This window comes from Pseudopodoces humilis, chromosome 10 (genome assembly GCF_049639895.1).
Source record: "Pseudopodoces humilis isolate 2021_Gansu_Grassland_sample_001 chromosome 10, ASM4963989v1, whole genome shotgun sequence".
NCBI lineage: Eukaryota > Metazoa > Chordata > Aves > Passeriformes > Paridae > Pseudopodoces > Pseudopodoces humilis.
The window spans coordinates 17842698-17870330 of NC_142209.1; the positions used below are offsets into that span (position 1 = coordinate 17842698).

The following is a 27633-nucleotide window of genomic DNA, read 5'->3' on the forward strand; positions in this document are numbered from 1 at the left end:
TCTTTTTGTTGTGCCATGTTTTGGTGCCAGTTAAGCTCCAGCTAGCTTCCTGAGCCCTCTGGCCTTTAAATACTTCTTGCTTTTCCAAGAACTTTTAACAGCCACTACCTAAAATGTCAATGCTACTGGATGTTCCAGTGTAGTCTCAAACCAGGCTTCCACCTACTGTGATTTAGAAAAGACATTGCATATGTCCATTACATATCCTCCACCAGCAGAAGACTGTTTGCAGAAACCAAACTACATACTGAGGGTGAAAAGCATTTCACCAGGTTTTGAGAAAACCCTTGTAAGTAAGCCTAGGTAAAGGCTTAGCATGAAGCCAGGATAATCTTGTGACTAATAGTAGATCAAACTCAGAAAAATTGTTTAGCAGCAAAACTGCTGTAGTGCACTGGAAGGGCTCCCACAGAAGGAAGGAAACAAACTGTTTGAATCTGTTAATATAAAACACTCTTTATGCCCCCACCTTTGTATAGGCATACATCTTATCTGTACCACTCCTACATATCCTAGATCAAACGTGAGAGCCATCATACTTCAGGGATCTAAATATTTTTGGATGCTTTATTTCACAATACCAGAGTTCTGCAGGTATAATTTTTTTTTTGTATCTCGTGTGTTCCTACATCCATGTACAAGACTTACTGGAACCCTTTTCAGTATTAAGCCATCTGGGACAGGGTGCTATAGGAATCTGAGGTACTCCTTTTGGGAATATCCAAATCAGGATATTCCAAGCACTAGTAGATACAAACCTGTACCAGCAGTGAAAGAAATAGCATGGGTGGTTTTCTTTAAGAAAAAAAGCAAGTATTCTGATTGAGAATATTGGCTCTCTATGTGTGAAACACTTTAAAGGCTTGTGCCTTTGAATGTATTAGGTCCAGTTTCCAAGGCTGTTGAGAATTTACCAACTGCATAATTTTCAGCTGTAATTATGGAAGATTACTGTCAGAAAGGCTGACTTTCATTTTTGAGGGAAATTCCTGAGAAGATACGGAAAAAAACAGACTCACCCTCAGTGTTTCTGATGAACCTTTTACAGCTTCTTCTGACAACGTAATGCTGGTAAGATAATAGCTTTGCTAGAGAGCTTTTGAAAACTGGTCTCTCAAGCTTAGACAATCTGTGTGAAGAAAGTAATAGTTATCATTCAAACTTGACGCCAGACTCTAATTATTACTTCAAACACAGCACAACAGGATTTTTTTTTAATCTCCTTGGTACTGCAGTAGCCACACCTGCATCCTTTCAGAGGAAACATATTTCTCTTCTCCTGGATACTTTGCACAAATATGTATTCATTTGTACAGTGCACTCATAAATTTGTTTAGAGTTTGGCTCTTCTAATTTTTACTCTATTTATCTTATTGTAATGCTTTATGCAGTACTGCATTTAAATTAAACTGGACTTACTTCAAATGCTGTGAGCCCTTGAAACTTCCCTTGCTTAGGAAAGACACCTTGTTTATGGTAAAAAGTGGTAAGGGCTACAAAGCTGCTCAGTTTCACTTTGCCTTTACCACAGTGGTCTAACTAAGCCAATCAGACCAGTTGTGCTCAACAGTGTTGTTTAGGAGTGTCACTTGATCCCACAAAGTGCTGGGCTCATACTCCCAGAGAAGACAGGGACTATGAAATACGGATTAGCCTCTTATCTGACATGCAGTGTTTCATCTTTCCTGTACTATCTGTCTAGCTGACAGTCATCTCAGTTGGAATGCCAAGCTAAACCCACAGACCCAAATAGCATTATTATATGATTTTCAAAGCAGCCAAACCACATGCTCCACTCCTCCTTTCTTAGACTGATTATATATGTGCTGGTTATTAACAATGAGGGCACTGAAATCCAGAGGAATTTAGCATTAAAGAAATACTACATTTTATTACAAAAAAGTATTGAAATCCCAAGTTCTCGGTACCTGCAGGGTCCCGAGCAGTGCTTGCTCTTTCAAAAATCCCAGCTGTACATTTTGACACACAATATGGGTCTGACTTGTAAAAAGCATGGGATTTGAAATATTCTTACAGTTTTCCAAGAGAGGCTTATGATTCCTTAAGAAATTTAATGTATGGAAAACATGCATGAACTTGTATTTTGTAGTCATATTTGTGGCTTTATTAAAGGTTGTCCATGGAACTCTTTACACCCAGCAACAGAAAGTAATTGCTGTATAGAACACAGACATACAAACATATGTTAAACACAGCTCTTTTAAAGGGGCTTTTCTGAAAGTGCTTGCCATTGCTTTCCTGATATGGCTGTGTCCTGAGGTGACTCTCACAAATTTTCCCTAAACCAAGACAGGCTGCAATGGTCTGGGGGTATAGACACCATAGGAAACATATGAAATATAATTAGAAATCAATGGAGAGGCCTTAAGGTACACACTCCCATGGAACATTTTCCTACTGTTCTTTGGAATCTGGTTTATTTGAAAGAGTCTGTGTTGTCAGACTTATTTTGATGACCAGGAAATAATGAAGGACACAGAGGGACTTTTTCTTACAAAGCTAAGATAGGACTATGAGGAGCAAATAAGCTCATCAAGAGTGTAGCAACCTCATACATTATACACATTTTCATCCAGTGACTTGATACCATGCCATATTATGCATTCCCAGGAATGGAAGAAGCACAAGGAGTCATCCAAAGGAAGGACAGGAAAACTAATTCTGCTGTTAGTACCTCTGTTCTTTGAATTTCTATTTGCTGTACGGTGCAAAACAAGACCTGCAGAGATACCTAGGAATGAGTTCCTTCATCCTGGTTTTCCCACATTCCCAGCATTTAGCAGGTTGTGTGCACCTAAAGTATGTTCTTAGCCTTCAAGGGAGATCTTCAATTTTCCTAGAGAATAAGCTATTCTTTATATCCACACCACTCATCTTCCTCAGTTCTAACAACACAAATCAGGACTGGGGAGACAGAGCTTTCATTCTGCCAGAGACAGGCTTTGAAAGAATATCTTAAACTACTGAGATGTAAAAAAGTATATCTATAAATGTGGGTATATCACTTTGTCCTGATTTGGGGACTGAAAATACAGCCATGAACAAAGAGAGACAGGAGGTTCATCTGTGCCCAGCTCATGTGCTTCAGAGAGGTTCTTGAGTCAAGGCATGAGGCCTCTCTGAGGTCTGTGCTAACACCACCCTGCCAGTGCCAGGGACAAGGTCATGGTCAGGCCAAGGTCATGCAACTCCTGCTGGGGACATTTTCATCGTGTCGGGACTACCCCACCAGCCCCAAACAGTTTGTGTCAGAGACTATGGAAGGTTCAGATTTTACCCTTCGGGTTTTATGGGTAATTCCTGTGTCTTTGAAGTTCTATTCCCACTGAAGATGAAGGCAAATTCCCAATGATATTAATGGGGTTAGGATGTGTCCTTGTCTCTGTTTTTTTGCTGTTGTTTCCTTTGTTGCAGTAGACCTATTCCTTTATTAAAGTTTTTGCCTGGGGGAAAAGGAAAAGCCACGTTGCTAAATAAATTATGAAATATTTACATTTGTGAAGCCAACCCCTTATGCCTAGCTCCTCCTCTAATATTAAGATGACACTTTTTATAGAGCTTCAGCTTCTACACTGCCATTATTCCTCTGTGGGATCTGAGACCAGGAGGTGACAAAACAGCCACCATGAGCCAAGTGACAGTAAGTAATACCCAGGAATGATTGCTGATTTTGACTCAGTGTGATGAGAAACTACTATACTAGACCCCAGTGATGGTTTGTTTAGTGAAGGAGAGCAAAGTAGGATCAGAGATAAAACTGAAAAATACCATAAAACTGGGGAGGTTTCTAAACAAAGCTTGATTTTTAACCTGACAATGAAAGGCCGTATGTTGTACAAAATACCCATAATAATAATGATCCCAGGAGCAAAGTGTTAAAGACATCAGTTTGCTAATCCCTATGTATGTTCTTTTTACTTTCTTTTGCATTTTTATTTCCTTTTTGCCTGCAGTACTCTCAAAGCTACAAGAATGAATGCAGCTCACTTTATTGTCACCAGCTGTAATGAAATGATCTGCAGTTACTCTTGTGAATATTTTGCATCTCTTGTTTTTATTGCATTTGTACATTGGCTTTAAACCTTAATAGTGGCTTCCGTCTCTTAAAAAAATGGTTTAGCATGTGTTCAAATATGTATGGTTCAAACTGGTTAGCCTAGCTTATGAATTTCTCCCTCCTACTTTTACCTGTTTAATGCATTTGACTTTACCTTACCCCACCTCTTGTAGGTTTGGAAACAGAGAGGCAATGACTTTCTCAGGTGTTGGTTTGTGCTGTGTTTTTTTATCACTTGGTTAAGTCACTTCAGTTTATGCCTTTTGCTTTTATCTCTGTGGTGTAGCCTATGGAGACTGTATCTGTAAAGTGGGTGAATGTTAGGTAACTATCATAGTAAATGAAACATCCTAATAACTGGAATTTTGCACAGCTAACTTCAAAAGTGTCACCACACTCAAGGTCTCTGACTCACTTGGTATTGACCATTATAACGTTCCTTCTGCTCTTCTCTTGCTTCCCTTCTCTTGCTTACCTTCAGTTGTCTTGTTCTCTCTTCCATTCTCCTCCAAACTATTTTTGCTCCCATTTCTGTTTCTTCCTTTGGCAGGTTGGTGAGCGGCTGGGAATACAACTGCACAAATTGTCCCTAACTGCTTTGAAGTGTTTCTTTCTTTGCAAAATGTTCTCTGCAAAATTTTCAGTTCCTTCAGTCTCACTTTGACTTTCCTGAAAAAAAATATTTGGAGTAGTTAGAAAGCAAGAATTAAAAGATGAGATTTGCCTTGCACAGTGCCTAGGATTTACAAGGTCAGGATATGAAATGGAGCAGCTTTCAGAGCAGGGAAGGGAAGAGTTCCTGAAATTGTGCTGAAGTGTAGGACAGTGGTGCTTACCTCCTATTTGTGTAAAAATACATTTTTAAAATGCAATATAGCAAGAAAAATGTTGCTATTTGGCTGACAGAACATTAGCCCAAAAAAGAACCCTGGAAAATGGCACACACAAAAGCACCCTGGAGCTAAATACTCTCACTCTTTAGAAAGTCATAAGTAAGCAACAAAAAGAAAACACTCAGTGACACAGCTTTTAGTGAGCTTTTGGCAGGTTTTGGAATGTAATGGAGAAACCACGCAGTGCTATAATGTTATACCCTTAATTTGCAGGCATTAATACATGTGAAGACAGATTTTTGGATTACTGTATTATGATGCACAACTCTCTGGCTAATTTGCATGCAACATTTCTATGATTAATAAATGAGGCAATGCTGGTAACTACTGTATAAGAGTGAACCACTTGTAGCAGTTGCCAGCACTCCAGCATGCAACATCAAATACTATGCTCTGCTTCTGTAAGCTTTGAATATTTGAACATCAGTTTGCAGTTCCCAGGCTGCAGTGATCAAAGGAGGGGAAGAATGTTCCTTACTTTTATCCTTCTTACAGAGAACCAGAATAGTCAGCAGATATCTTGTGTAGAAATGTCAAGGAAACACAAATGAAAGAAAATAAAATCAAAGGGACTTTCTAAAATAACTTGAGTAAAAGTGTAACACAGCTCTTTATAAAAAGCAAGATATATTTTTCAAGTCCTAATGTTTTATAGTTACCAGTTTTAGTAAAATGAGCATATCATATATGCATAGAATAACATACTCTCAATACTGGGATATATAATTTAAAGACCATAAAGATAAGCATATAATGGGTCTGCATTAAAAAATTATATTATGCTGTCTGAATCCAAGATCTAGAAGTGTTAAAACTGATTTCTTGATTCAAACACAACTTCTTTTACTGCATTCATGCCAAATTTGTGAGGATTATGAAAAATTCAGTATATTAGATCTATAATCTGCTATTTCCAGTCTAAATAAAAAAGTTTCAGATATGTGACACATATGGCTAGCAATTTAGGGCATCAGGATATCTAGAATACACCAATATTGCTATCCTAGGTTGGAATTTCAGATCAGGCTCTCTGCCTTTTACTATGGAGAATTTTTTCCCTGCTACAAAGGGTTTTTTTTCACACTTAGCCTAACACAAATTTTTTCATCTCCACTCTCATTTTTTAATTCCTGTCTTTTTAAGAAATCTCTTGTGAAATTCAAGAGGTGCATCATATTCTTGCATCACACCCTGAGCACAGTTAGGCTTTGGCTTACCGAGCTTTCAGGTGATGCTGCCAGCACCACTCTGCCTCCTGAACATTTTACTGCAGGCATGGGCAGTTTACATGTTCTGAAGCAATTACTATATTAAGTACTCAGTGATGTATCCTTCCCAGAAACTGAAAATAAAGGTATAAAATAAATCTGCACAATAATTCATGGGCGTTAACATATGGGTGTATTTTCTCTGTGGATAATTACCTAGCTATGCTAATAAAGCCAAGGATGCTTTGATACATTAAAACAATTTCTCACAATGATGCTATTGAGCATTTCATTAGTCAGAAGTATGCCTGCAGACCCCTGTGACAAGACAAAGCACTGGGCTACTTTAGCACGCCTTGAAGAAGGTTCCCAGCTCAGAGAAATTGCTCCCAAAGCTTCCTTTGACTTGCTGGCAGGCAGCTGGCATGGAGCCCCAGAGTCCTTGAGAAATTCTCCAATACATTTCTCATCACTCCCACCATGAGAGCTCAGGGTATGTTCGGTGGCTGTGCAGACCCCAGAAGCGATTCTGCCACAAAGGCTGCCCTGTGAGGTGGGCTCAGGCTGCCACGCCTCTGCCTGTTTTCCAGTATTGTAATTGCCCAGCTAGAATTGAACTTCACACAGTTTAAATTTTTAAGCCTTCAAAGTTTTTTTATATTTTTTGTTTTTTCTCAATGTTTAATCCTTTGACCTCTTGCAGTAATTTTGTGTAAAAATGCACTATTCTAACACAGCAAACCACTTCCCTACTGACACACAACTACCTGCATTAGGGAAGCATCCTCAGGGATACGGGGGTTTACAGAAGAACCAGCCAGGTTTTTTGAGCAGTGTCAGGGAGGCAGAGTCCTGCCCTTGCTCTGGGGTGGTGGTGGTGGCTGTGGGGAGGGCAGGAGACGCCCTGGTGTGGGGGGGCTGGATTTGGAGAGCCTGTGTCTGCATTTCCTGCGCCCCACGAGCGTGTCAGGCGAGCCTTGGCTTGTGGAAATGATTACAAGGCAACTTATACCAAACAACCATCCCTGCTGCTGTGTTTGTGTGTTTGGCTGCTGTACAGTAATGTTTAGTGGATTAATAATGTTTGCTTTTGGCCTCTCCTACTCCCTCAGCAAACAATTTTCATGTATAATAAATGTTCTCAGAACAGAGCCCAAGGGTCAGAATAGCCAAACCTGCATGCTGAGAAGAGACTCCAGGCTTCCACACAAGAAACAGCTGTCTTCCCTCTCCAGGGTCCAGTGTCTGGGCGTTTCTGCAGGGTCAGTTTTGCTGAGCAGGTCCCCCTGAAACTGCAGAGAGGCCACACCACATATCTCCTTTTGCAGGAACCAGTCTGTCCAGTCAAAAGGGTCACGGTGGGCAGCAGAGGCAGCACAGAATCACCAGGACAGGCAGATATTTCTTGAGTGTTTGGCATTTTGAAATAGAAGCATATTTTAAATTAAAAAACTTCATCTATATATGTATTAAGCAAAAAGTGAACATTTCACACAGGGCATACTGTGTTGAGCATGAGGTTGAGTAAGTGGCTTACGGTCTGGCATTTTCAAAGAAAGCCTTAGAGTTACAAACCCTTTAAAAATCTATACGGTTTATTTTGTTAATTATTAGTCTATTTTGGGAAACAAAGAGTCTGCCCACGTGTCATAATGTGTGGCAGAAATATAAGGATATGCAAATAAAGAAGTTACACAACAAAAGCAAAATGAATTAAACTGTTTACAGTCAAAAAAAGGAGAGAACCAGATCTGCAGCCTTTTTATTGCTACACCACTGAAATGAGAGTGTGCACAGCCAGGCTGCTGAGGTACAATGGTACATGGTACAGCTGTTTCTTTACGTCTTTCCTCTGCTCTTTATGCCTCCACAGTTACAGCTGAAATGGAGGCAACCAGCCTTGGGTACAATGAAAGAGGAACGTATAAGTAGTCTTGTAAAACTTTATGACGACTATTAATTGATCAAATAATTAAGAAAAGCAATCAGCACTTACTTCAAGTGGCCTGGGGAGCAGGAGCCTGGCAACACTGGGACAGAGACTCTTTGCTATTGAACCCTGTGACCCAAATGCTGTGGCTGAGTATTTGAAAATACTACAAGAAATACAGGTTGTGCCACAGATCCAGGTGCTCTCTGACACACGTGGTGAGCTCGCCAGCACTGTCTCCAGTGGAGGATTTCTTGCCAGTCCTGTACACTGAAGTTGTGCTTACACAAAGCTGTGGGTAAGATACAAGAGCTCAGACAAGCAGGTTAGGTTAGTGTCTGCCATGAAAAGATAGGCAAGAGAAATTAATTTTGTCTTGGCTTATCTGAGCAATGCCTTACCATCCCACAGTGCAGTGTTCTGTGTCACTGGCAATTTTTGCTGCCACAAAATGTGTTGTTTGACCACAGCTAGCCAAACAAGAAGTAAATATGTAAAACAATTTGACTGGCATCAGACAAAGAACATTATCAGACATTATTTATCGAATGTTATTGGGTCATATGCAGAGAAAATAAAATTTAAAAAATTCTTGCAGGATATCTGAGCAACACTACTATTTTCACTGAGCCATTAGACTCAAGCTACGAGCTATCTTCCACCCAGACTGGCTAATTATGAAACCTATTCATTTACAACCCTCTTCATTATGCAGGATACATACATTATTTCTATCTCTTATGCACAATTTTTTTCTGAAATTAATTTGTTTGACACTTTGCACACTTTGTTGTTTGGCTGATTGTTCAGGATGAAAAGGGAAAGAAATCTTTCGTAACCTCTTGTGGTTGTGGGGCATTTCCTTACACCTACTTCCATGGAGGCTCAGTGGTAGGGACCATGAACACAGCAAAACAGAAATGTGAGCGTGACAGCCAGATCTTCAGACTGGAGTTTATATTACCAATCCAGGAAAAAATGAGATAGAAACATATAAATATATTTAGGAACACATTAAACACAGATACACTTTTGAAATCTGAACATGAGAGTGTATTGGGGTTTTGCCAGTCACCTTTGTCTTTATAGCAAGACCATGCAAACTTCAGGTCCTAAGTCTGAGACTAGAGATACTGAAAATTAACAGCCGCACTTGTTGCAATGTGAAAATGTAGGTTAAATAACACCTTTCTTCAAATATATTCTTCTCTTTATTTTTTTTCCTAATTGTCTCCATTTTTCCCTTGGCACCTACAAAACACTGTAACCAACCACAAATAACTATACAGACGGAAGAGGGAGACTGTAAATACACCATTGTTACTCCTTATTTTGCTTATTCATACTTTGGACATGTTTATTTGTTTATAAAATTGCTGTACATGAATAAAAGTGCTAGAAATATTCCCAAGCTATTGATTACAGATAATTTAAAGATGATTTAAAGTATATTAATTCTCTAAAAGTGAATAATATGAAGATGGGGTCTTCCTGTCTTCAGATCTACTCATCTCCTTGTCTGGATCTAATTTTCTCAGCTCTTTTAGAGATTTAGCCCAAGCTGATCAGAAATGCTGTGATTTATCTCAACAGTGCCAGAAATTCAGGGCAGTTTTGAAGTATTTGGGAGTACTTATCCCTTGCTACCAGCCCAGTCCTGACAGCCCAGCTCATGAGAGGTTTCTGTTGTCCCTCCTGTCCCACGTCCAGCCCCACTCCCAAGGTGCCCAGGGATACCCGTGCAGGGTGCTCACAGAGATGAGTTTTGGTGCAGCCCCATGCAGCAGCATCCCTCCAGTCCCAGTCTGGTGGGGATGCTGAGAGGAGCCAGGGGAGCAGAGCAGGGCCCAGCACACAGCCCCATAGGGCCCCACACCACAGGAAAACAGCTGCCCTTCACCTGCACACCACCTGCTCCTACAGCTAGGATGTGCTTAGCACATCTGGAAACTCACAGGGCTGATTTTCAGAGTGAAAGTACAGTTGAAGGGAGACATTTTCTACACTTCCCATGTAGCAAGGGCTGTGCTGGTTAGCAGGAATGGTTTGTTATAGCTCTCTGGGAGCAGAAGTGCAGCTTTCGTAGTGGATTATCAGATGCCTGAAAGCTTTGTAGATCTGTTCATTCTGGGTACAGATGAACCCACCACTTCTCCAAGCTTGCTCAGCAGCACGGTTCAGGTCCCCAATGCATGTCCACTGATCTTTGTACATCCTTGAAACAGCCCATTTGGAATGGTCATTAATGGAATGAAAGGAGGAGTTCAATGGCATCCCTATGATGTTTATGTTGTAGACGTGGTAGTCAAGAGAGCAATTTGAGTAAAGCTTTTCACCAGAACGCTGCCATGATTCAGCCAACAAATCAGTCTTCAGTTCCTGAGCCATCCAGGCCACATAGATATCTGTGGGATAACATAGGATGTGGACAATCAGTGTTTCATGTTCCTTCATTCAAGAATAGACTGAAAAGCATAATCTAAATTGTGCTCGTTTCATTGTAATGCATGAACTCAGCCAGAGGGAATTTTGCCTGCTCCCCTTATTTTGACTTTTTCAGAAGTTCATTTCTACTTTTTTTTCCTTCTAGAAAACATGTTACAAACAAACAGCAGGAAAAAAGGGAAGGGACAAAAAAATTGCAAATCTTCTTCATAACAGAAAACCCTCAGATGATGCAAACCCCCTGTTTCTTCTTTTCTGTACTGTTGAGTAATGGAACATAATTTTCCTGAAAATCTAATTGTTGAATACCTTAGGATGGACCAGACAGCTTTTTGCTTTGTGGGGCTGAGAGAGCACTGGGATGGGACAGCACACCTTGCTCTCTGTTACATTTATTTATGAAGCTGAACTTCTTTTTTCCCCCTCAGGAAGAATGTGAGTTTTAAAATAATTTATTAATTCACATTTTAAGAATTAATTGAGAATGTGTTATATAGAGAGCAAAAGGTTCTCTTACCGTCTATGAACAAGTGTGACTTTGCAAAGTGGAGAAAGGTTTCCCCATGAGCTGACTGGAGCTTGGAGAGGTGGCGCAAAGGGACCGAGGGCAGCCTGGACTTGGCACAGAGTTTCTGGAGATTTGGGAGATCAGCTTGGAAGATGTCAGGGATGGAACAGCTGTAGATTCCTGGATTATAACTCAGCATCTGCTGGTCTGAGAAAAACCCACAGAAATGAACACATGCAGAATTAAAATGGGTTAAAGAAAAGCAATCAAGAGAGCAAAATTCTGTCTTGGACAGAAAACCTAAATCCTTCTTAATCTTCACAGCCTATCTCCTGGATGAGTTAAGTGTCAAAGCACCTTATTTTAACAACCAAGAATTTGTACATTGCTTTGTATTCTGACCGGCCCAGCAGCACAAAGACTGGCTGGGAGAGTAACGCTCAGGCTTTCCACTTACACCTCATCATTTCTAGCAGAACTGTTAACTGGTGTTCTTGGTCCACTGCCACTTCCACCCATACTCATCTTCAAGCCTCTGTGCAGCCCCAGAGCACTCAGACATCATGTGTAAATCCAAACCTGTCTGTATTTACAGGAGTAGTTTCCAGCTAGTTACAGCAGCCAAACCAAATGCGAACAGGAGCTGCTAAAGGGTCTAGTTTGGTTTTAGGGAGAACAGAACTCAACTTTCAGCATCTGGATTGAATTTGCAGAAGAAATCTCCTTTTCTGAACAATGCACAGCTCAGCTGTAGAAGTCCTTGCCATGGATAGCATAAACAGCAAGGGAACAAATGGGCTCATTAGGTGAGTTCATGGAAAACCAGTCCATCAGAAACATTCCAGTCTTTCTGGCTCAGGAAATCCCTGAACCACAGATTAGCAGAAGCTGGGAGGACAAGGCAGGAAAATCATTAGCATATGCATCTCATTTTTTGCCCTCTTCTGCTAAACACATGCATAGACGTGTTTCCACAAACAGGAACCTGGGTTAGATAGCTCTGAGGTGTGGCCAACCTGGCAATTTGCACAGCACGTGTCTTTCATTAATATAATTTCAGGTTTTTAACTGAGAAAAGAGTGAAAAAACAGTGTGAAAAGAGTTGAGGAACATGCCAATATGACTTCTTGTAATGTCTTTTGATAGTCCCTTTTCAGGATTCCAGTACCAATTATCACTGCCAGTTAGATCTAAATCTTGCACCTATATTTTGTTGGGTTTTGGGGGTTTTATATATTTAGTATTAGCAATTTTTGCAGCAAAGAAATACCTGGGAAAATTCTAGGTGACATTTATTCCATACTTCCTACTTCTGTTGAGTCAATGGTACTACTCCAGCTCAGGCAGTGGTTGCCTTACACTTTTAGAACTGCAGATGACTGTTGCTGACTGAGCTATTACTGTCAAAAATTATTAATCATCCTACTTTGTATTTCCAAAGCATTTTGTTTGCGTGGACTGAGTTTACTCTTGATGTGCATTTGTGACTATTATTATCCTGACAGTCCCCACAGGGAGATGAAAACAGAGTGGAAGAGTGAATTTCCCACATTCACACAGGAAATCATTGGATAAACACAACTGAAGCCAAGAATGATCTTTCCAGGCCCCACTCGGTTTCCCAATGTGACAAAAAAAAGTCAAGAACAAGGAATTTTTGAGGTGAAACCTCAAGGAAAGCATTCAGAGAGGTGTGGTGGGACAAAGGCCTTCTTAGGGAGAAGTTTTCATACCTATTTCTGTGAACTGATCATATTTGAAGGTTATACAGATGGCTGTCTGTCCAAAGGACTCCCCAGTAGATGGATATCCATAACCATCCTCAGGGATGGGAGGGAACAGGGGCACACTGTGAATCACCCAGAAGCCTTGTGATTTATCCAAGAGCAGAAATCCTGTCAAAATAAAAGTTACTGCAAATGAATTAAGGAGGAAAAAGCCCTGAGATGATAGAGCTGTGCCCTACTTTGGTTTTGCTGCTGCAGATACCACATTTCTATGTGTTAATGTCTACAGTAAGCTGTTCCAGAGTAGATTAGTAGACCATAGGAAACACTAATATTGCATTAAAATTGCATCAGTTCTTTCCTGCATAACTCAAACTATCATCATGTTTTATTTGAAAAAAATCCTTTCACACCCCCTTCCTCTGCTCAAATTTTGTCTTCAAGAGTTCTGACAACTTAGTAGTTGTGCTCCTCTCTCCATTTCTCATCTTTCTTCACTTCAAATATTCACTGGATAAAGGGAAATGGATTCTGTCAACACTGTGTCTTCTTTCCCAGACCAAATTGTCCCCCATGGGGAAGCAGCAGAGGGACAGGCTATGCTTCTCCCCTCCAGGGTGGATCACGGCTCCTGAGCTGTGCCCATTGTTGCAGCCTGAAAATACAGCCCTGCAAAATGTGCTCATTTCCATGTCAGGCTGGGCAAACCCCATCTGCTTCCTCAGGGGAACATTTCAACTCCACTGAAATTTACACTAATTTAAAGTCTCAATTTTGTGTAACTACATCCTACAGTGCTTCCATGACTTTGGCAGTGGTTTCTTGTCCCAGAAAGTTTGGAGGGGTTTCTGTTGAGGGCATCTTTCCCTTCACATCTTGTACTGCTTTGCCATTAGGAACAGGATGGTCCTAAAAGGATTTGTACTAGTTTCAACTCTCGAAACAAAGAATCCATATGCCCCAAGATCCTTCACACAGCACAGGTGTAGCAAAACCCAAACAGAAGCTGCAGTATACGTAACTATACGAAAATCACACACCATGCAAATCCCTCTTTGGTTTTGCTTTAGGCAGGAATTTTAGATATGCAGATAGACAAAACAAACAAGTAGATGCTAACCACAACTTTAGAAAGGAGAAAATATTAGTTTGGGCCTCTCCTTGTACCTTTGGTGTGTCCACACTTTGACCCTTTGGAGTCTGGTTCAGGGATCTCATCGTTGTATATCGCATATGCAGTGGTGTTCCTCTGCAGGGAAACACACATTTCTGAAACATGACATCCAGTAAAAGGAGGGCATTTAAGCAAACATCTGCTGGGAACAGAAGAAAGAATTCGGGATTCCTCTGTGTGAGCTTCATGAGCCTAATCCTGCTCCCAGTTCAGCTGACACAGTCTCCACAGACATTACAGTAAAATAAACCTGAAGACTCAGCTTTAGGGCCTCAGCTGACATGAAGTGGAAGTTCTCTCCATCGCTGCAGTAGCCCTTCCCCAGGGGTTGAATATGCTTGCTAAGCCAGTTTACATGGGTTTAGTGGGCACTTGCTTGCAAAGAAGTTCCACTCTGTTTTTTGGGCCTCTCTCTGATTTGGCAATCAGATCTGGTAAAAATATTCGCTGAGTAAAAATAGACATGACAACTGTTCTTATGAAGGGCAAGTAATTAAAGCTTTTCTGCAAAACATTTGCATATGACCGCACCTTATTTCCCCTGAACAGAGAACTTCAAAGGAGTTGGGACATGCCTCCCCTCCCAATGTACTCTGAGTTTGTGAAAAGTTTATTGCAGCTACAGTAAGACCTGGGATAGCACAGTTTTCTGCCAACATTTAAGTGACTTCTGGGAGTCTCTTCTACATACAAATTGATTGCACCCTACCACAAACCCACAGGAGAAATGCAGACACACCCAGACTCCAAACAATACTACATAGATGGGAAAAAAATAATTATAGGGAGATCTTTTGATATTTTACAATCACTTCACACAAATTTAAGTGAGGTGTCTGAGTGTGGGAGCAAAGAAGGTCAACAAGCAGCACATCACTGCTGGAGCAGTCACAGTGAGTCCAGGGGGATGATGAAAACCCAGATTTGATTTGAGTCAGAGTATGAATCGCATGTTCATAGGAAGGCTGAGGACAAGTGTCTGTAACAATTCCACCGACTTTAGTTTAAACTCACAACTTCAGATGTTGCTCAACATGAATTGCAGAAAAGCCAAAGGGAGAATGCATGAACACTCTTTTTTTGATGAACAACACTCTAACTATATGGAAAGCTTGACTAGATATTTAGAAGTTTGAGGATTATTCCTAATTGTAGCCAAAACTGCAAACAATCTGCCCAGCTGTCAAGGTGCTCCTCCCCTCTGTGTGTTTTAGCAGATCTATCGGTCAGACCTGGCCTAATGTGCTTATTTGGGCTGCTTTCATGTCATCTGCATATAATATCAAGTAACCACACTAACAAAAATGAAACATCACTTGCCTTGGATTCATACGTCTCATACAGCTGCTGCAGTGTTTGTCCCAGAGCACCCTGTGTCATGTTGATGAGGTATTTACCAAGCTGCCACTGCAGAGCCAGGGCGTCCATGTACAGGTATTCCAGTCCCAGCATGGGAATCTGTCCTTTGGCATGTTTTGGCAACTTGTAAAGAGCGAACCTGCAACAGTGAAGAGCAATTGTTTTTTTTATCACCACCCTGTTTGAATGTGTAAATCAGTATCCCCTTCCCTGAGGAAGAGAAGGGTGAATCCAAGGATGCCTGGGCTGGAGGGAGAGCAGTGTGGACATCTCAACCTCAAAGCAATGACCCAGCCCAGGAACCAGCTGCAGTTTGGCAGCACAATTCCTTCTGCAGACAAATCTTTTCTGCTTCTTAGCAAGCAACAGAGGCTGATTCAGCATCAAACTCCTGCTGCTGTGGCCAGCTGTTGGTACCCCTGAAGAATCTGAGGTAGCCTTGGTTGAGTCCATGAAATCCCTGTTGTTCCTGGTTCTGGTGAAGAACCTCAGGTCCCAAACCCAGTCTAAAATTCCCCCAGGTAAAACAATGTATATATTATATAAGATTTATATAAAATTATATAAAATTATATAAATGTATATATTACATGAAACAGATAAAATTAAGTATTGAAATTTTTAAAATGCATTATATTATGTTTACATGTATCACAATCACAAAATAAGTATAAAGCAATGTGATAAAAAGTTGTTCCAGTCTTACTTTCCACAAGAGACTTGCACTCTGATGAACTCTTGCAGACTAGAAATTTTCAAACCAATAGCCAGGAACACAAATTCCTTCAAATTTGTAAAGTACTCAATATTGTCAGTAAATGGCTCAGTTCATAATAAGGTTCCTGACAAAGTAAACATGTTTTCCCAGTGCACAAGTCCATGGGATTAATCACAATGTCATTAACTCAGCTACTTTCTCTGAGGGCTGTAATTGAGTAATTTGCTATTAATGTCAACAGTAAGGACTGAGTGGCATTATTTTCAATCTATTTAACAAAATGCAGCTATTTAACAAAAATGCAGCCTGTGCTTAACCCCTCAAGTATATCAGGAGAAGTAAACCCTGCCCAGCTGACTTTCAGGCTCAAGTTGGTCACAAAAGACATCTCCAAACACAGGTAAGAAGTGTTAGGACAACATTTTGCTAGAGATGAACATTTAATCCATAGGAAACATACATGTACAGGCAGAAGAAAAACACACATCAATGGTGGTCCTGGTAACCCACCTGCATTGCCACTGACTGAATGATCTCCCTAAAGCATCTCAGGAGAAATAATTTCTGGTGACAGATCACAGGCAAGAAAGTGATTTACAACTAGGCTGGGGAGAGCATTCTGTGCCTATACATGCAACAGGAGTCATAACAATTCCTTTATTTGAAATAAAGATTTGAAAGGAAGATTTGGAAAGGAGGGGAATAGCAGTAGTTACAGTAGTAAGAGCTGATCCAGGAATTAGTAGATGAAGCCTTTCCAAATTACTTTGAAACCTGCTGAAAGATTTATGCTCTGGAAATGTTTACAGCCTCACACCTGACAAATCCAACTTAGCAGGTATGCTTATGAAAAGCCAGTCATTGAGCTATCCGGAAACTGCCTGCAAATTCCCAGTGGATACATGTTTTGGCACTTTCCAGAAAGCCAGCTGAGTGTATTACCAATTAAAGTTGTATAAAATCTTTACTGCTATTTGTGCACAGGAAATTTCTCAAGAGCTTAGGCATTTGTGGGAGCAAAGTAAAAGTTATTTTCCTGAGAACCAAAAAAAAGCAAATCCGCTTAGAGCAGATTAGGAATGTCACATTGTTTGCTTGTGACTGAACACAATTTACAAGCAAGAATCACATCTTTACTTCTTCCCTTCCTCCCCACCCCCTTAAAAAAAGCCCAAACAAACAATGCCCATGGTGGCTTCAGTCCTTGACTCAACATTTCTCAGAAAGCATAGTTTTGGTTTTTATTTGCAGGGAAAGCTTCCCACAGAATACAGTGAGTTTAGACGAACAAAGGAAAGCCTCTGCTCTCCTCAGAGAGCAGAACCTCTGGCCATTTGCTCTGGTAGCCCGTGAGGGAGGTGCAATGAGGATTGTGGGATGAGATCCCGAGTGAAATGAAAACACAGGAGAGACTTCTGCCCGCCCAGGTACTGCGTGTGGGGAGGAGCTGCCAGCCCAGCTGGGGAGCACAGATGGGAGGGAGCAGGTCACATAAAGCAAGTGATTCCTCTGGTTCAGTGGTAAATGAAAGGGTGTGTAAAAACTGAGAAAGTATGGAATACTGCAGGATGAAACCACTGCATAGCAGGAACTCACATAAGCCTCTTGCTATCTGAAAATAATGCAGCGTAGTTTGTTTGAAAGGGCATTGACTTCTTTTTTTTAAAGAGGAGGCTCTTCTCAGCAGTTTCAGTTCTGCTTCTCCTGTCAGCTTCATAGCAACCAAATCTAGAATCTAAAGGCTGACTCTTTCTTCTCAATAAACCAGGAATGAGCCCAGCAGACAAGCAAGTTTCTCTTCTTTTGATCAGGGCATATTGAAAAGGAAATCCCTCTGTCCCACCTGCTAAATTTGTGAAAGGGAACATGGATTTGCCTGTGCAGAACCCCAAATTCCCTCCTGGAACAGGCCCCAAGTCACTGGCATTCACACAGGTGAATTATTCCTAGCCCCAGCCTTCAAAGAATTTCTCGGAAAATTTTAACACAAAACTTGTCTTAATTTAAGAAATGCACAGTTTGTATATGTATTGGTGTGTGGTTTTTTTGTTTGGTTTGTTTTTGTTTGTTTGTGGTTTTGTGTTTGTTTCTTTGTTTTTCACAAAAAACTTCATTCTGCAAGGAATAATTCCAGTTTTGGGAGAAATTAAATATGTCATACCTTTAAGTTCATGGGCTGCACCAACTAAGAGTCTGATTCCTGAAAAAATTACATTATCCAGAAGGGTCTTGGCAAAGGGGACAAGCCATAGGGATGGATTAGACCCTCATACATTTGACACTATGCCAACAGAGAGCAAAGCCAGCTTTGTGCTCCTGCCTGTGGTGTGAGGAGCACCTGCCTTCCCTGCAGTTAGCTCTGTGTGCAAGGAAAGGGATGGGCAGACTTCTTTAGCACTTGTATCCAAACTAAGCACTGTTCATAAAAAAAAACTTTTTTTTTTTTTAAATTGGTTGACACTTACTTTCAAGAAGCTTATGTGCTCTTTTAAAACAGCCCTGGTTTCACTTTTTAAATCTGGGCTGGGTATTATGCGACTTTACTTTGCATCTTTCCATCTTGCAAGCGCGTTAATCCAATTAATCATTTAATGCCCGAAGCTGGGCTCGCCGCCGGCAGTGGGACCGCACCGGCGGTACCGTGACGGCAGCTGCGGGCAGGGAGCGACTTCTGCTCCAGCCACAGGGCACAGGCCAGGCTGCCGCCGCCAGCCCTGGGCCGGCTCGGCCTCCGCTGGCCCTCGGAGCCGGCAGCAGGAGGACGAGGCCCCTCGCTGCTGTTCCAAGGGGAGATGCGGGCGCTTTCCCCTCGGTGTTTCCGGGGCCAGCCGAGCCCGGGCCCGGCCGTGCCCCGCTGGCGAGCGCAGCCTCGGCACCCCGGCACAGCCTATGTTCCCTTTCATCATGAAACGCGTAAAACCGGGATTATTCTGCAGTTAGTCGTGATGCAGCACGGTGGTTGGTTCAGGGAAACGAAATTAGATTTTAATAACTTATCCTAGGTTTTTCAAACGCAGCGCTCAGCCACTACTCCCAGGCAAACAGCGCTGAAGCAGCGATCGCCTTTGCATTGCTTCTCGGTGACCCACCCACTTCCCGCGGGTGACTCTCTGTGTTTTTATTTACTCAGCCAGCGTTTCTCCCCTGCTCGGTATTTACTCACCAATCCACCGTCTCCCCGTCTTCATTCCTGCAAGAAATCTCGGCGGCCCACAGGGGCACGGAGGAGAGAAGCAGGAGCAGAGCAGGGTGGCACCAGGCAGATCCCGCAGGCATTTTGGTTTCCCGGCAGCGCAGGGCGAGCCCCGAATGGCTCTGAAAGGAGAAGTTGTGCTGCCTTTAGCTCTCAGCTCCTGCCCACGGAGCACACCCCGGCACGGCGCAGCCGGCCAGGGAAACCGGGCTCCGCAGCACGGCCGTGGGCAGCGCGACACGGGCTCCTGCGAGCCGCCCGAAACTGCTCACCATTTCTTTAGGCCACAAAATGACAGCTGACAAGTTATGGCTTTGACAAAAAAACCCAAAAACCCAGAAAATTATTATTTTGACTATTTAGAATATTCCTGGTATTCTGCTTAATAGAAACTCCAACCTGCAGACACTTTTTTGTTTTCTTTTTAGTGCTCCATGACTGACATACAAATTTTTCACAACTGTCTGAAAAAACCCCTGGTGTTCACACAAGCAAACCAAGATCACTTCCAGCTCTCTACTTCTCCGCCCTGCCCTCGCAGTGAGCGCAGCCCTCACACCGTGCCCGCAGAAAGAGCTCCCGGCCAGCGCTGGGGACCTTCAGTCACCCCTGGGGATTGAGCCCATAGGGACTGAGCTGGAGAAATGCTCTGATTTCTGAACCAAAAAAATTTACTTACAACTAGCTAATGTTATTTTCAGCTATTTTTAAAGTGCATTAACTTTTCTCTTAGGAACAAACATGTCTGAATTGAGCAATTTCATATCTGATAATCTTATAGCAACTCACACATAAAAAGCTTCAATTTATATTTTGGTGTGGCAAATGCTCTTTCTCCCTTCTCATTATGTCTACATGAAAAGGGGCTGATTTCCATTAGAAGTTGTTGATCTGGAGTATGGGATATTTCAGCCTCATGGAAAGCCTAGTGCAATGAGCTCTGGATATTTTAGCACAACAGAAGTCCACACAACCTTTGCTGAATTTTGTCACCTTGCTAGTACAGCCTCTCCAACACTGTAAGAGATGTGTAAATGGGGTGTGTTTGACAGAAGCAGGGTAAAACTTAATAATTTGGCTTAATGCAAACAAAACCAATGATCCTAGAGAAGAGACTCAGCAAAGGTCTGAGGTCTATATGAAGGACTATATAGTCAGGACTAATTCACAGAAGACAAATGAGAGACTAGTTCACTGTGACTCCTGTTCTATAATCTGTCCCCCAGAAAATTTTAAAATTTTATCACAGCTGCTACTAATGTAATAAGAGGCTCCTAAAGCATTTTTTTTCCCCGTCAGGACTCTGCAATTTATAATGAAAATATTCTCATTATCACAGGTAACCACAAAAATAAAGGCCATAAGCACTGTTTACGTTCACTGACATTGTTTCATGACAGCATAAATCAGGCTTCCGCTGCATTTCTTCACAACTGCCACGTGTTTTCTTTGCAGATCAAGGACCTTGAAGTTCTCAACTGTGAATATGGCAAGAATACAATTAAGTTCCTTCGCCTTCATAGAGAGGGAAAGAAGCATTTCGTTAAAGAAGTGGAAGTGTGTGCACATCTCCGGCTGACTTCTCCTCAGGAGTACCTCGAAGGGAACAATTCTCTTGTGATACCTACAGACACCATAAAGAATATTGTCCTTGTGTTGGCCAAAAAAAATGGGGTATTTTTTTTATTTTTTAACTAGCCTTACTGTTTCTTACAATTTCATTTGCAAGTATTTCTTATACTAACTTTTTATTTTCAATTGGCATATGACATCAGTACAAAATTAATTTTCAATGATTTAGGAGAGTTTTCTGCTTGTCCTATGCACACTTTCTTAGTTTTCAAGAGTCTTTTTTTCTCAGGAGCTAATACTATTTTTTGTGGATTTGTCATATAAAAGCAATCTCTTTTTTTTAATAAATAATTTAATAGCCCATAATCTTGCATTATTCCTATAGAGTATTTTTAAACAGAAGGTCTCAAAGTATGAGACTCCTCTTAATTCTTCTGTGCTCTTACTGCCATCAATTGCATGTATTGTAATGACAATCTGAAGCACTAAATTTCTCCATAATGAAATCCCATCTTTACCCAGTAAAACTTAATTAGAATATCACCGTATCAATGAGAATAATCACGATAAATTATTATTTCAGCATTATATCCTTGAAGCATAAGACTCCTGCAGCAGTTTCTCTCAGTCCAAGGACTGCAGTTCACTGTACCACAGAATGGGAGATTTTTGACACAACTGTAGCTGCTATTTGCAGCATATGCTGCAAGCTGGTCAAATGACTGGGCATAGTGAGCCAAGCTAGGAATAAGAGAAATGTGTTTTTAACTGCACTGATTCTTCCCAAATACTTACAACATCCAGAAAAATCTACTTTTGTACATGAGGTAATTGCTTCTTTCTAACAATACTGTTTGCTGCCTTAGATCCCAAGTTTAGAACAATTTGCTATAGATATCTGCAATCACTTCATGACAACATTTTGCCAAGTGGCCTACGTCAAAACCTACGTTCAAGAAGTACCATGGCAACGTCTGCATGAGGTAGCTAAAACACTAATACATTCCATTTGTTTATACTGTAGTCATTCCTCACTCTCTTAGCTCCTGTTTTCAAATTAACATAATATTTATGGTACTTTTACTTACATGTCTGCTCTAAATTGCAGGATGGAGTTCCCCACATCCACTCATTCATATGTGTTCCTGATGGGATCCGCTTCTGTGAAGCTGAGCAGTGCCGGAATGGTGAGAAAAGAATTCTCTGTAAATATTTCTGCCAATGAGAGGTGAAGATAGCTTTAGAGATAGCTATGGGTGTTACAGGGCTTAGGGTACAGCCAAACTACTCCAGAGGTCTAAACCAAAGAATATTTTTATAGTGTAATTTTGATGTTCTTGATCTCTGAGATGTGGCTGAAGAGCTAATGTAGTTCCCATTTGTATATATATTTGTATAATATTTGTATATATTTGTATATTTGTATAAATATATCCCAAACATGGAATGGTTACAACAGCACATCCAGCAGGACTGTTACATTTTACCACAGGATTTAACAGCCTTCTGAGAACAGGCTGCTTACTTTTCTACCTTGTACTATAACCTGCAGTATCCTCTGATCCTTACCCGATACGGCACTGCTGCAGGCCAATTGCCTGGTTTGCAGTAATTTTCAACCCCTGTCAACAGGCCCTCATTTTATTTCTAAGAAAGCAATTTCATTGCTGCAAGCCAGACTAGCTTGAACATTGTGAGCATGCAGGTCTATATGTGAACCATTTTTCACATGAAAATACTTCATTGTGCTTACTACTTTTGCACACCATGCATAAACAAAGCAGTATTTGGCTTGGCAAAGAGTTTTGTGATATTTAAAAGACAGGCTTTCAAGCTCAGCTGTCTGTCCATGAATTGGCATTCCAAAGGGAGTGCAAAACTTATCTCTACTTGCTGTAGCTCACAACAAAAGCCTAAGTTCAGTGTCACTGTGATGGTGTTTTGTTTAATACATCTCCTGGATTACTGGGGACCAAGCTGAGCCCACTATTTCATTTCACACAATGGCTTTAGAGGGTTTAGGCTTTAGTTCAGTACCTATCCATAACACATTAATGTAACCTGGAACTATTTCCCATCCTGCCCAGAACCAGTGGCAAGACCAGTTGCAGACAGGACACAAGTTTCGAAAGGTGCATTTGAGCACTGTCCCTGTGTTCCTGATGAAAGAACAGAGAAAGCCTGCACAAGTCTCCAGTGCTTCTTGGCCTCATCTTTTTTAATTTTTCTAGTAATATTAACTATTGCTGTACTTTTGGAAGCCTTAGTAGCATTGATTGTATTTTCTGGAAAATGTTAAGACACATGAATTAAAAAAAAAAAGCAAACCAAAAAACCAAAAAGAGTCTATATTTTTTGAAAAGCTACTGCTCTTAATGTAGATTTTATTAAATTTTTCATCATCATAAAAATTTAACATGCAATTCTGCAACCTCAGATTCTACACAAACAGAAAGCCTTTATGGCTTACTGAAGAAACCACCTTTCCTTTCATGCAGCCCTTTAGTTGTTTCTTTAGAATTCCCTGCCTAGGTGAACAATAACCAAAGTGAAGATTTTCAAATCACTTTTATTTTTCTTCAAAGAGAATATTCTCTATATATAGCACCCTCCTATGCACCTATCAGCCAGACACGGGAGTTCATTTCAGTTAATCCTATCTTTTAACAATTTTCTTAGCATGAAAAAAAACAAAACCCTTGTGAGGTTTAATAGAATTATTTTTTGCCATTATATCAGCTGATAAAAGGCTCCAAATTTTTTGGAAACTCAAAACATCATAAGTAACTTAACAGAATCAAAATTTGTCAACTGAAGACAGCACGATCACACAGCCTCCTGAAAGCACAGCTTGAGCTGTTCACCTTGGAAACTCTCCCTGCGTGCTGTATCCTTTGGAGTGAGTTTCAGGTTGACTGCTGCACAGCCAGCCAGCCTTTCAGTCAATCTTTTATTACAAGGAGCTCTTTCAAACAAGGCAAAGTATTTGAATATAAGACAAATATCTCTCCAGGTTCACTGATAGTATCTGCATTACATTAATACCTGTGTGTCCCAGTCTTATACCCAAGTGATGAATTACTCAAGATCTGTACAAACCCCAGAATATCCTGTCCAAGGTCAGTCTCTTCTTTTGATCTTTTTAAAGCTTTAGTAAATAACAGGGGGACATAGGCAAAATGATATATATACCTCCTTAGATTAATTCAAAAACAAAAATTAATGTAAACAAGAAAAGAAACAGATAAGATGTAGTTTCAATAATATCCAGTCACAGAGCATTTTAAAAACACCCAAACTTCTAAACAGCCATGCAATTTAGAAATTACTACCAGGGTGGAATTATTTAAAGCATAAATTCCTTCAAAGACATCATTTAAAGACAAAACTTGTCAATCTTCCAAATCCAAGGCAGGATTACAATGCACTTGACATATTCAAGGATAAATTTTGCACTAGCTAGTGTGAGCACCAACAGCAGCACAAAACCAGCAGCTTGGGCTTCAGCCACTGGCTATCTGCATGCCATGAAGTTTCTATTTTCTGAATTTTTGGCAGTTCTGGTCAGTGAAATTTTCAGTTACCATCTTGGTGTGCTCTAAGTGACTGCTTGAAATTGAAATAGCTGCCATTCAAAAGGTGTGTAAGAAGAAAAAGTTCAGGTCACAACTGCTTGGTCTTTAGAAGGCAATGATTCACCCATGCAGCAGTGATCCTCAACAGCTTGTTTTATAAATAGTGGCTAAGAGCAAAGCCACTGTTGGTTTGGACCTGTGGGTGGCATCTGTATCAGTGCCAGTTCCTGCTCATTAGCTGAACTGCAGGGATTTGCATTGGCTCTGGCTCCGATTCTCAGAGATGCAAAACTTCCAACAGGATGGGTATCTAAGGCAAATTACTGACCAAGACTCTGTCTTTATACAGAGAATTTTTACATTTGTCTGTGTTCTTGGAAAAGGCACCAGACCTCTTGCTGCGTGGTAGCCTATTTAATTTCCCTTTAAAGGCATTCCTAAATTGACATCAGCACAAGCCAACCCAATGCATGTCACAGTTCCAAGCAAGTGAAATAAAAAAGTCTATCCTCAGCTTTCCTTAACTGCAGATCCCTTGACAGGATTCTCTGTTTTCTAGACTGAGCCTGACTTCAGTAGTTTCTGTCTTGTTTCTTACCTTTCTGCCAATATCAGTGTGCAGAAAGCCATTGTCTGCTTTCTGGCTCTGGAGCCGTCAATGCAAGTATGCACTCAAAGGTTTCTTTCTTTGCATGAAAAGAAGCTCATCATTTCTTCTAATTTTCAATCACAGGTCCTCTGGTTGTCTTTGCTGGAATTAAGGACCTGAAACTTATGAAGACAACGCAGTCTGGATTTGAAGGCTTCTGTAAGAATGAACACACCACACTTCCTGAAAGGCATGACAGGATTCTGTGTGGAGAGCTCTTCTGCAAATGGTCATATGGCGAATGCAAGGATTTTGACTTTGACTGCATATGGTATATGTTATATCAAGTAATACTAATTTCCCAATCTATACTCACAAAGTCCCTCTATACAATACAGAAGGTGTAAGGGCCAGATCCACAGCTGTTGTGCACCAGCCACTCACAGGTCTCAGTGGCAGCACTAAGCTCTTGTTACAAGGGGTGAGAAGCATGTCTTAGGGGTACTTCTCTCTCTCAGAGTAGATCATTCAACAGGATTCAGATGAACAGTTCAGTGTTCAGTATACTTTAGGAGAATAATGTAACTAATTTGTTAAATAGTTTTAACAAAACCTATTTGTGAATTATATATCTGGTGGGGGTGGGGAGAGGAAACAGAGTTTGGGTGACAGGACAAATTGTTCTTCCACAAAATCCCATGAGCTATTTATTTGTCAGAAAAGACATGCAAAATATACAGAAAAAACCACCCCACAGCAGAGCATAATAGATTGAAGCAGAGACAGCTGATACAAGTTTTTTTAAGAACCTGTGTTACCTCTAGGAAGAAAATCCGTGAATGTATCCTTGAAGCCTTTGCTGGACCACCTGACTGTGGGGAATATTCACCCTCTTACCAGAAAACTGTCAACTGTATCCAGATGCTTGTCCTTTCCAGAGTGTCACAGGTATCTTCTTTCCTCCTAATGATGTTTTACTTCAACAATAGTGAATGTTAATTGCATCACTGAGAAGACCAACATGAGACTGTTATTTCCTCTGTCAGTTCTAAGACTGGAAACTCTCCAGCTGGGAACACAAGGTGTGAGAACATCACTCAGTTCTTGGCAGCCCTTGAATATAAGTGAAAGGTGTGCTACACATGTTCACTAGATTGCATTTGATCAACTGTACTGTGGGAGGGTGGGATGACATTGTTCTTTTTTACACAGAGTGAAAAGCCTGCCAGGCTGTTGACTGAAAAGGTGCCCTAATTCATTGTCTCATCCATTTTCATGGTTTCAGGTACAGGTCATAGAAGTGGTCTTGAACAACACTTTTTATAATGTTGTAGACATGAAGAATCTAGGCTTGACCAATGACAAAGAAGTAAGTAACTGTTTCAAATACAAGTTGACTGCCCTCTTTAGAAATACTCAGCCTCAAAGCATAGCAGCAGTTCTACATAAAACAGAGTTAAAGTGAGCAAGCTTTCTTCCCCCTATCCCAATAAAAGCTCCACATTACCTCTAAAAAAGACTTACACTGATTGCAAAAGGAGGATAAATAATTTTCTTCTTGTGTTATTGGTAAAAGCTAAAGGTCAAGTGCAATACTCTGGACATCAAAAGGATCTGGAGCAGAGACTGTCTCTGAAAAATTATTCCTGTTTTCTCCACTGAATTTTACTCTCAATTATAATGTTAACCTGTGCATTTTACCCAAGCAGAATACACTGTGGCATCCCAGATTGGTCCAACAGTGGATGAGGTACAAGCCTGGGATCAGGCAGAGGGCATGAGGTAGGGGGTGAGATGCATTTGCTCCTCCCTCCACAGCTGCTCCAGCACAGCTAGGTCCAGCTGAAAGTCTATTACTCTCATATGAAAGAGAAAAATTGAGTTACTCCATTTGACATCAATGGTCTATAGTCTGCTTATGCTCTAGTCTCCCTCCAAAGTCTTGTGATTCTGCTACTGGGCTCTGCTATCCTTTCCCTTCTTCATGTGGACATTACAGATCCACTTTTACTTGTGATAATGTCAGCATCTACCACTGATGTTTGTAAGAGAGGGAAAGAGTCTGGGCATGATTTTATAAGGAGGTGAATAGCTGCATTTTCTGCTGGCACATCCCCATCTCAAACATAACCTTTGTGTTTGTGCTTATGCCCCTCAGGTTTTGGTTCCAGTGGAAGCTCCTTATGGCTCCTGTGCTTGCACACTTGGCAGGAAGAAGTTTTTTGAAGTACAAGCCCACATGCTGAGAGATGAGAGGAAATGTCAGTTTGGACTGGCAGCTGCCCAGGGCAACTAAACTTCTTGGCTATATTCAGCCTTCCTGATAAACTTAATAGCATGGCTTTCCTATCAATGTTTACTCCTTATTGGCCTCTTCCATTGCTGACTACTTTTCCCTGCATGGAAAAATACTCCTGAACATGGGATTTATGAAGGACCCTCAGGAAATCAGAAATCAAAGTCTGCCCCTGAATTCCAGTGTAATTTGCAGACTGAAGTGCCCTAAGCTCTTTGGAAAATCCCAGCTGGAAACATTATAGTAAACTAATTTTTAAACTACCTATTCCCAGACCTTTTAATGAAATAATTAATTTGGTGTTTGTAACATGTTTTTGACATGTGAAATCAAGAAATCACCATATTCTCTTTATTAATATTTCTTCA

At 40.9% G+C, this 27633-nt stretch overlaps 2 protein-coding genes across 2 annotated transcripts; one reads left to right on the forward strand and one right to left on the reverse strand.

The window, feature by feature from the left end:
• Window positions 1-3622: 3622 nt before the first annotated feature.
• LOC102109233 (uricase-like) lies at window positions 3623-27272 on the forward strand. Its single transcript, XM_014250844.2, has 8 exons — window positions 3623-3661; window positions 20689-20907; window positions 21672-21788; window positions 21914-21992; window positions 25114-25300; window positions 25794-25917; window positions 26255-26338; window positions 27128-27272. The coding sequence occupies exons 1-8, from the start codon at window positions 3647-3649 to the stop codon at window positions 27263-27265; spliced, it is 963 nt and encodes a 320-aa protein (XP_014106319.1). The 5' UTR covers window positions 3623-3646; the 3' UTR covers window positions 27266-27272.
• Window positions 8075-20711, reverse strand: DNASE2B (deoxyribonuclease 2 beta). The gene is made up of 7 exons (XM_014250843.2): window positions 20619-20711; window positions 19204-19355; window positions 15284-15461; window positions 13957-14038; window positions 12796-12957; window positions 11072-11269; window positions 8075-10514 (listed from the first exon to the last, which is right to left on the reverse strand). The coding sequence occupies exons 2-7, from the start codon at window positions 19314-19316 to the stop codon at window positions 10159-10161; spliced, it is 1089 nt and encodes a 362-aa protein (XP_014106318.2). The 5' UTR covers window positions 19317-19355; window positions 20619-20711; the 3' UTR covers window positions 8075-10158.
• Window positions 27273-27633: the final 361 nt, after the last annotated feature.

Excerpts from the sequence above, each read along its gene's own strand:
- LOC102109233 (XM_014250844.2), top strand. Across the intron at positions 21,993-25,113 it reads AGCTGAGCAGTGCCGGAATG|GTCCTCTGGTTGTCTTTGCT; the intron begins GTGAGAAAAGAA and ends TTTCAATCACAG. Across the intron at positions 25,301-25,793 it reads TTTGACTTTGACTGCATATG|GAAGAAAATCCGTGAATGTA; the intron begins GTATATGTTATA and ends TGTTACCTCTAG.
- DNASE2B (XM_014250843.2), bottom strand. The coding sequence starts at position 19,316 with ATGCCTGCGGGATCTGCCTGGTGCCACCCTGCTCTGCTCCTGCTTCTC. Across the intron at positions 14,039-15,283 it reads ATGAGACGTATGAATCCAAG|AGGAACACCACTGCATATGC; the intron begins GCAAGTGATGTT and ends GTTTCCCTGCAG. Across the intron at positions 10,515-11,071 it reads GTCACACTTGTTCATAGACG|ATATCTATGTGGCCTGGATG; the intron begins GTAAGAGAACCT and ends GTTATCCCACAG.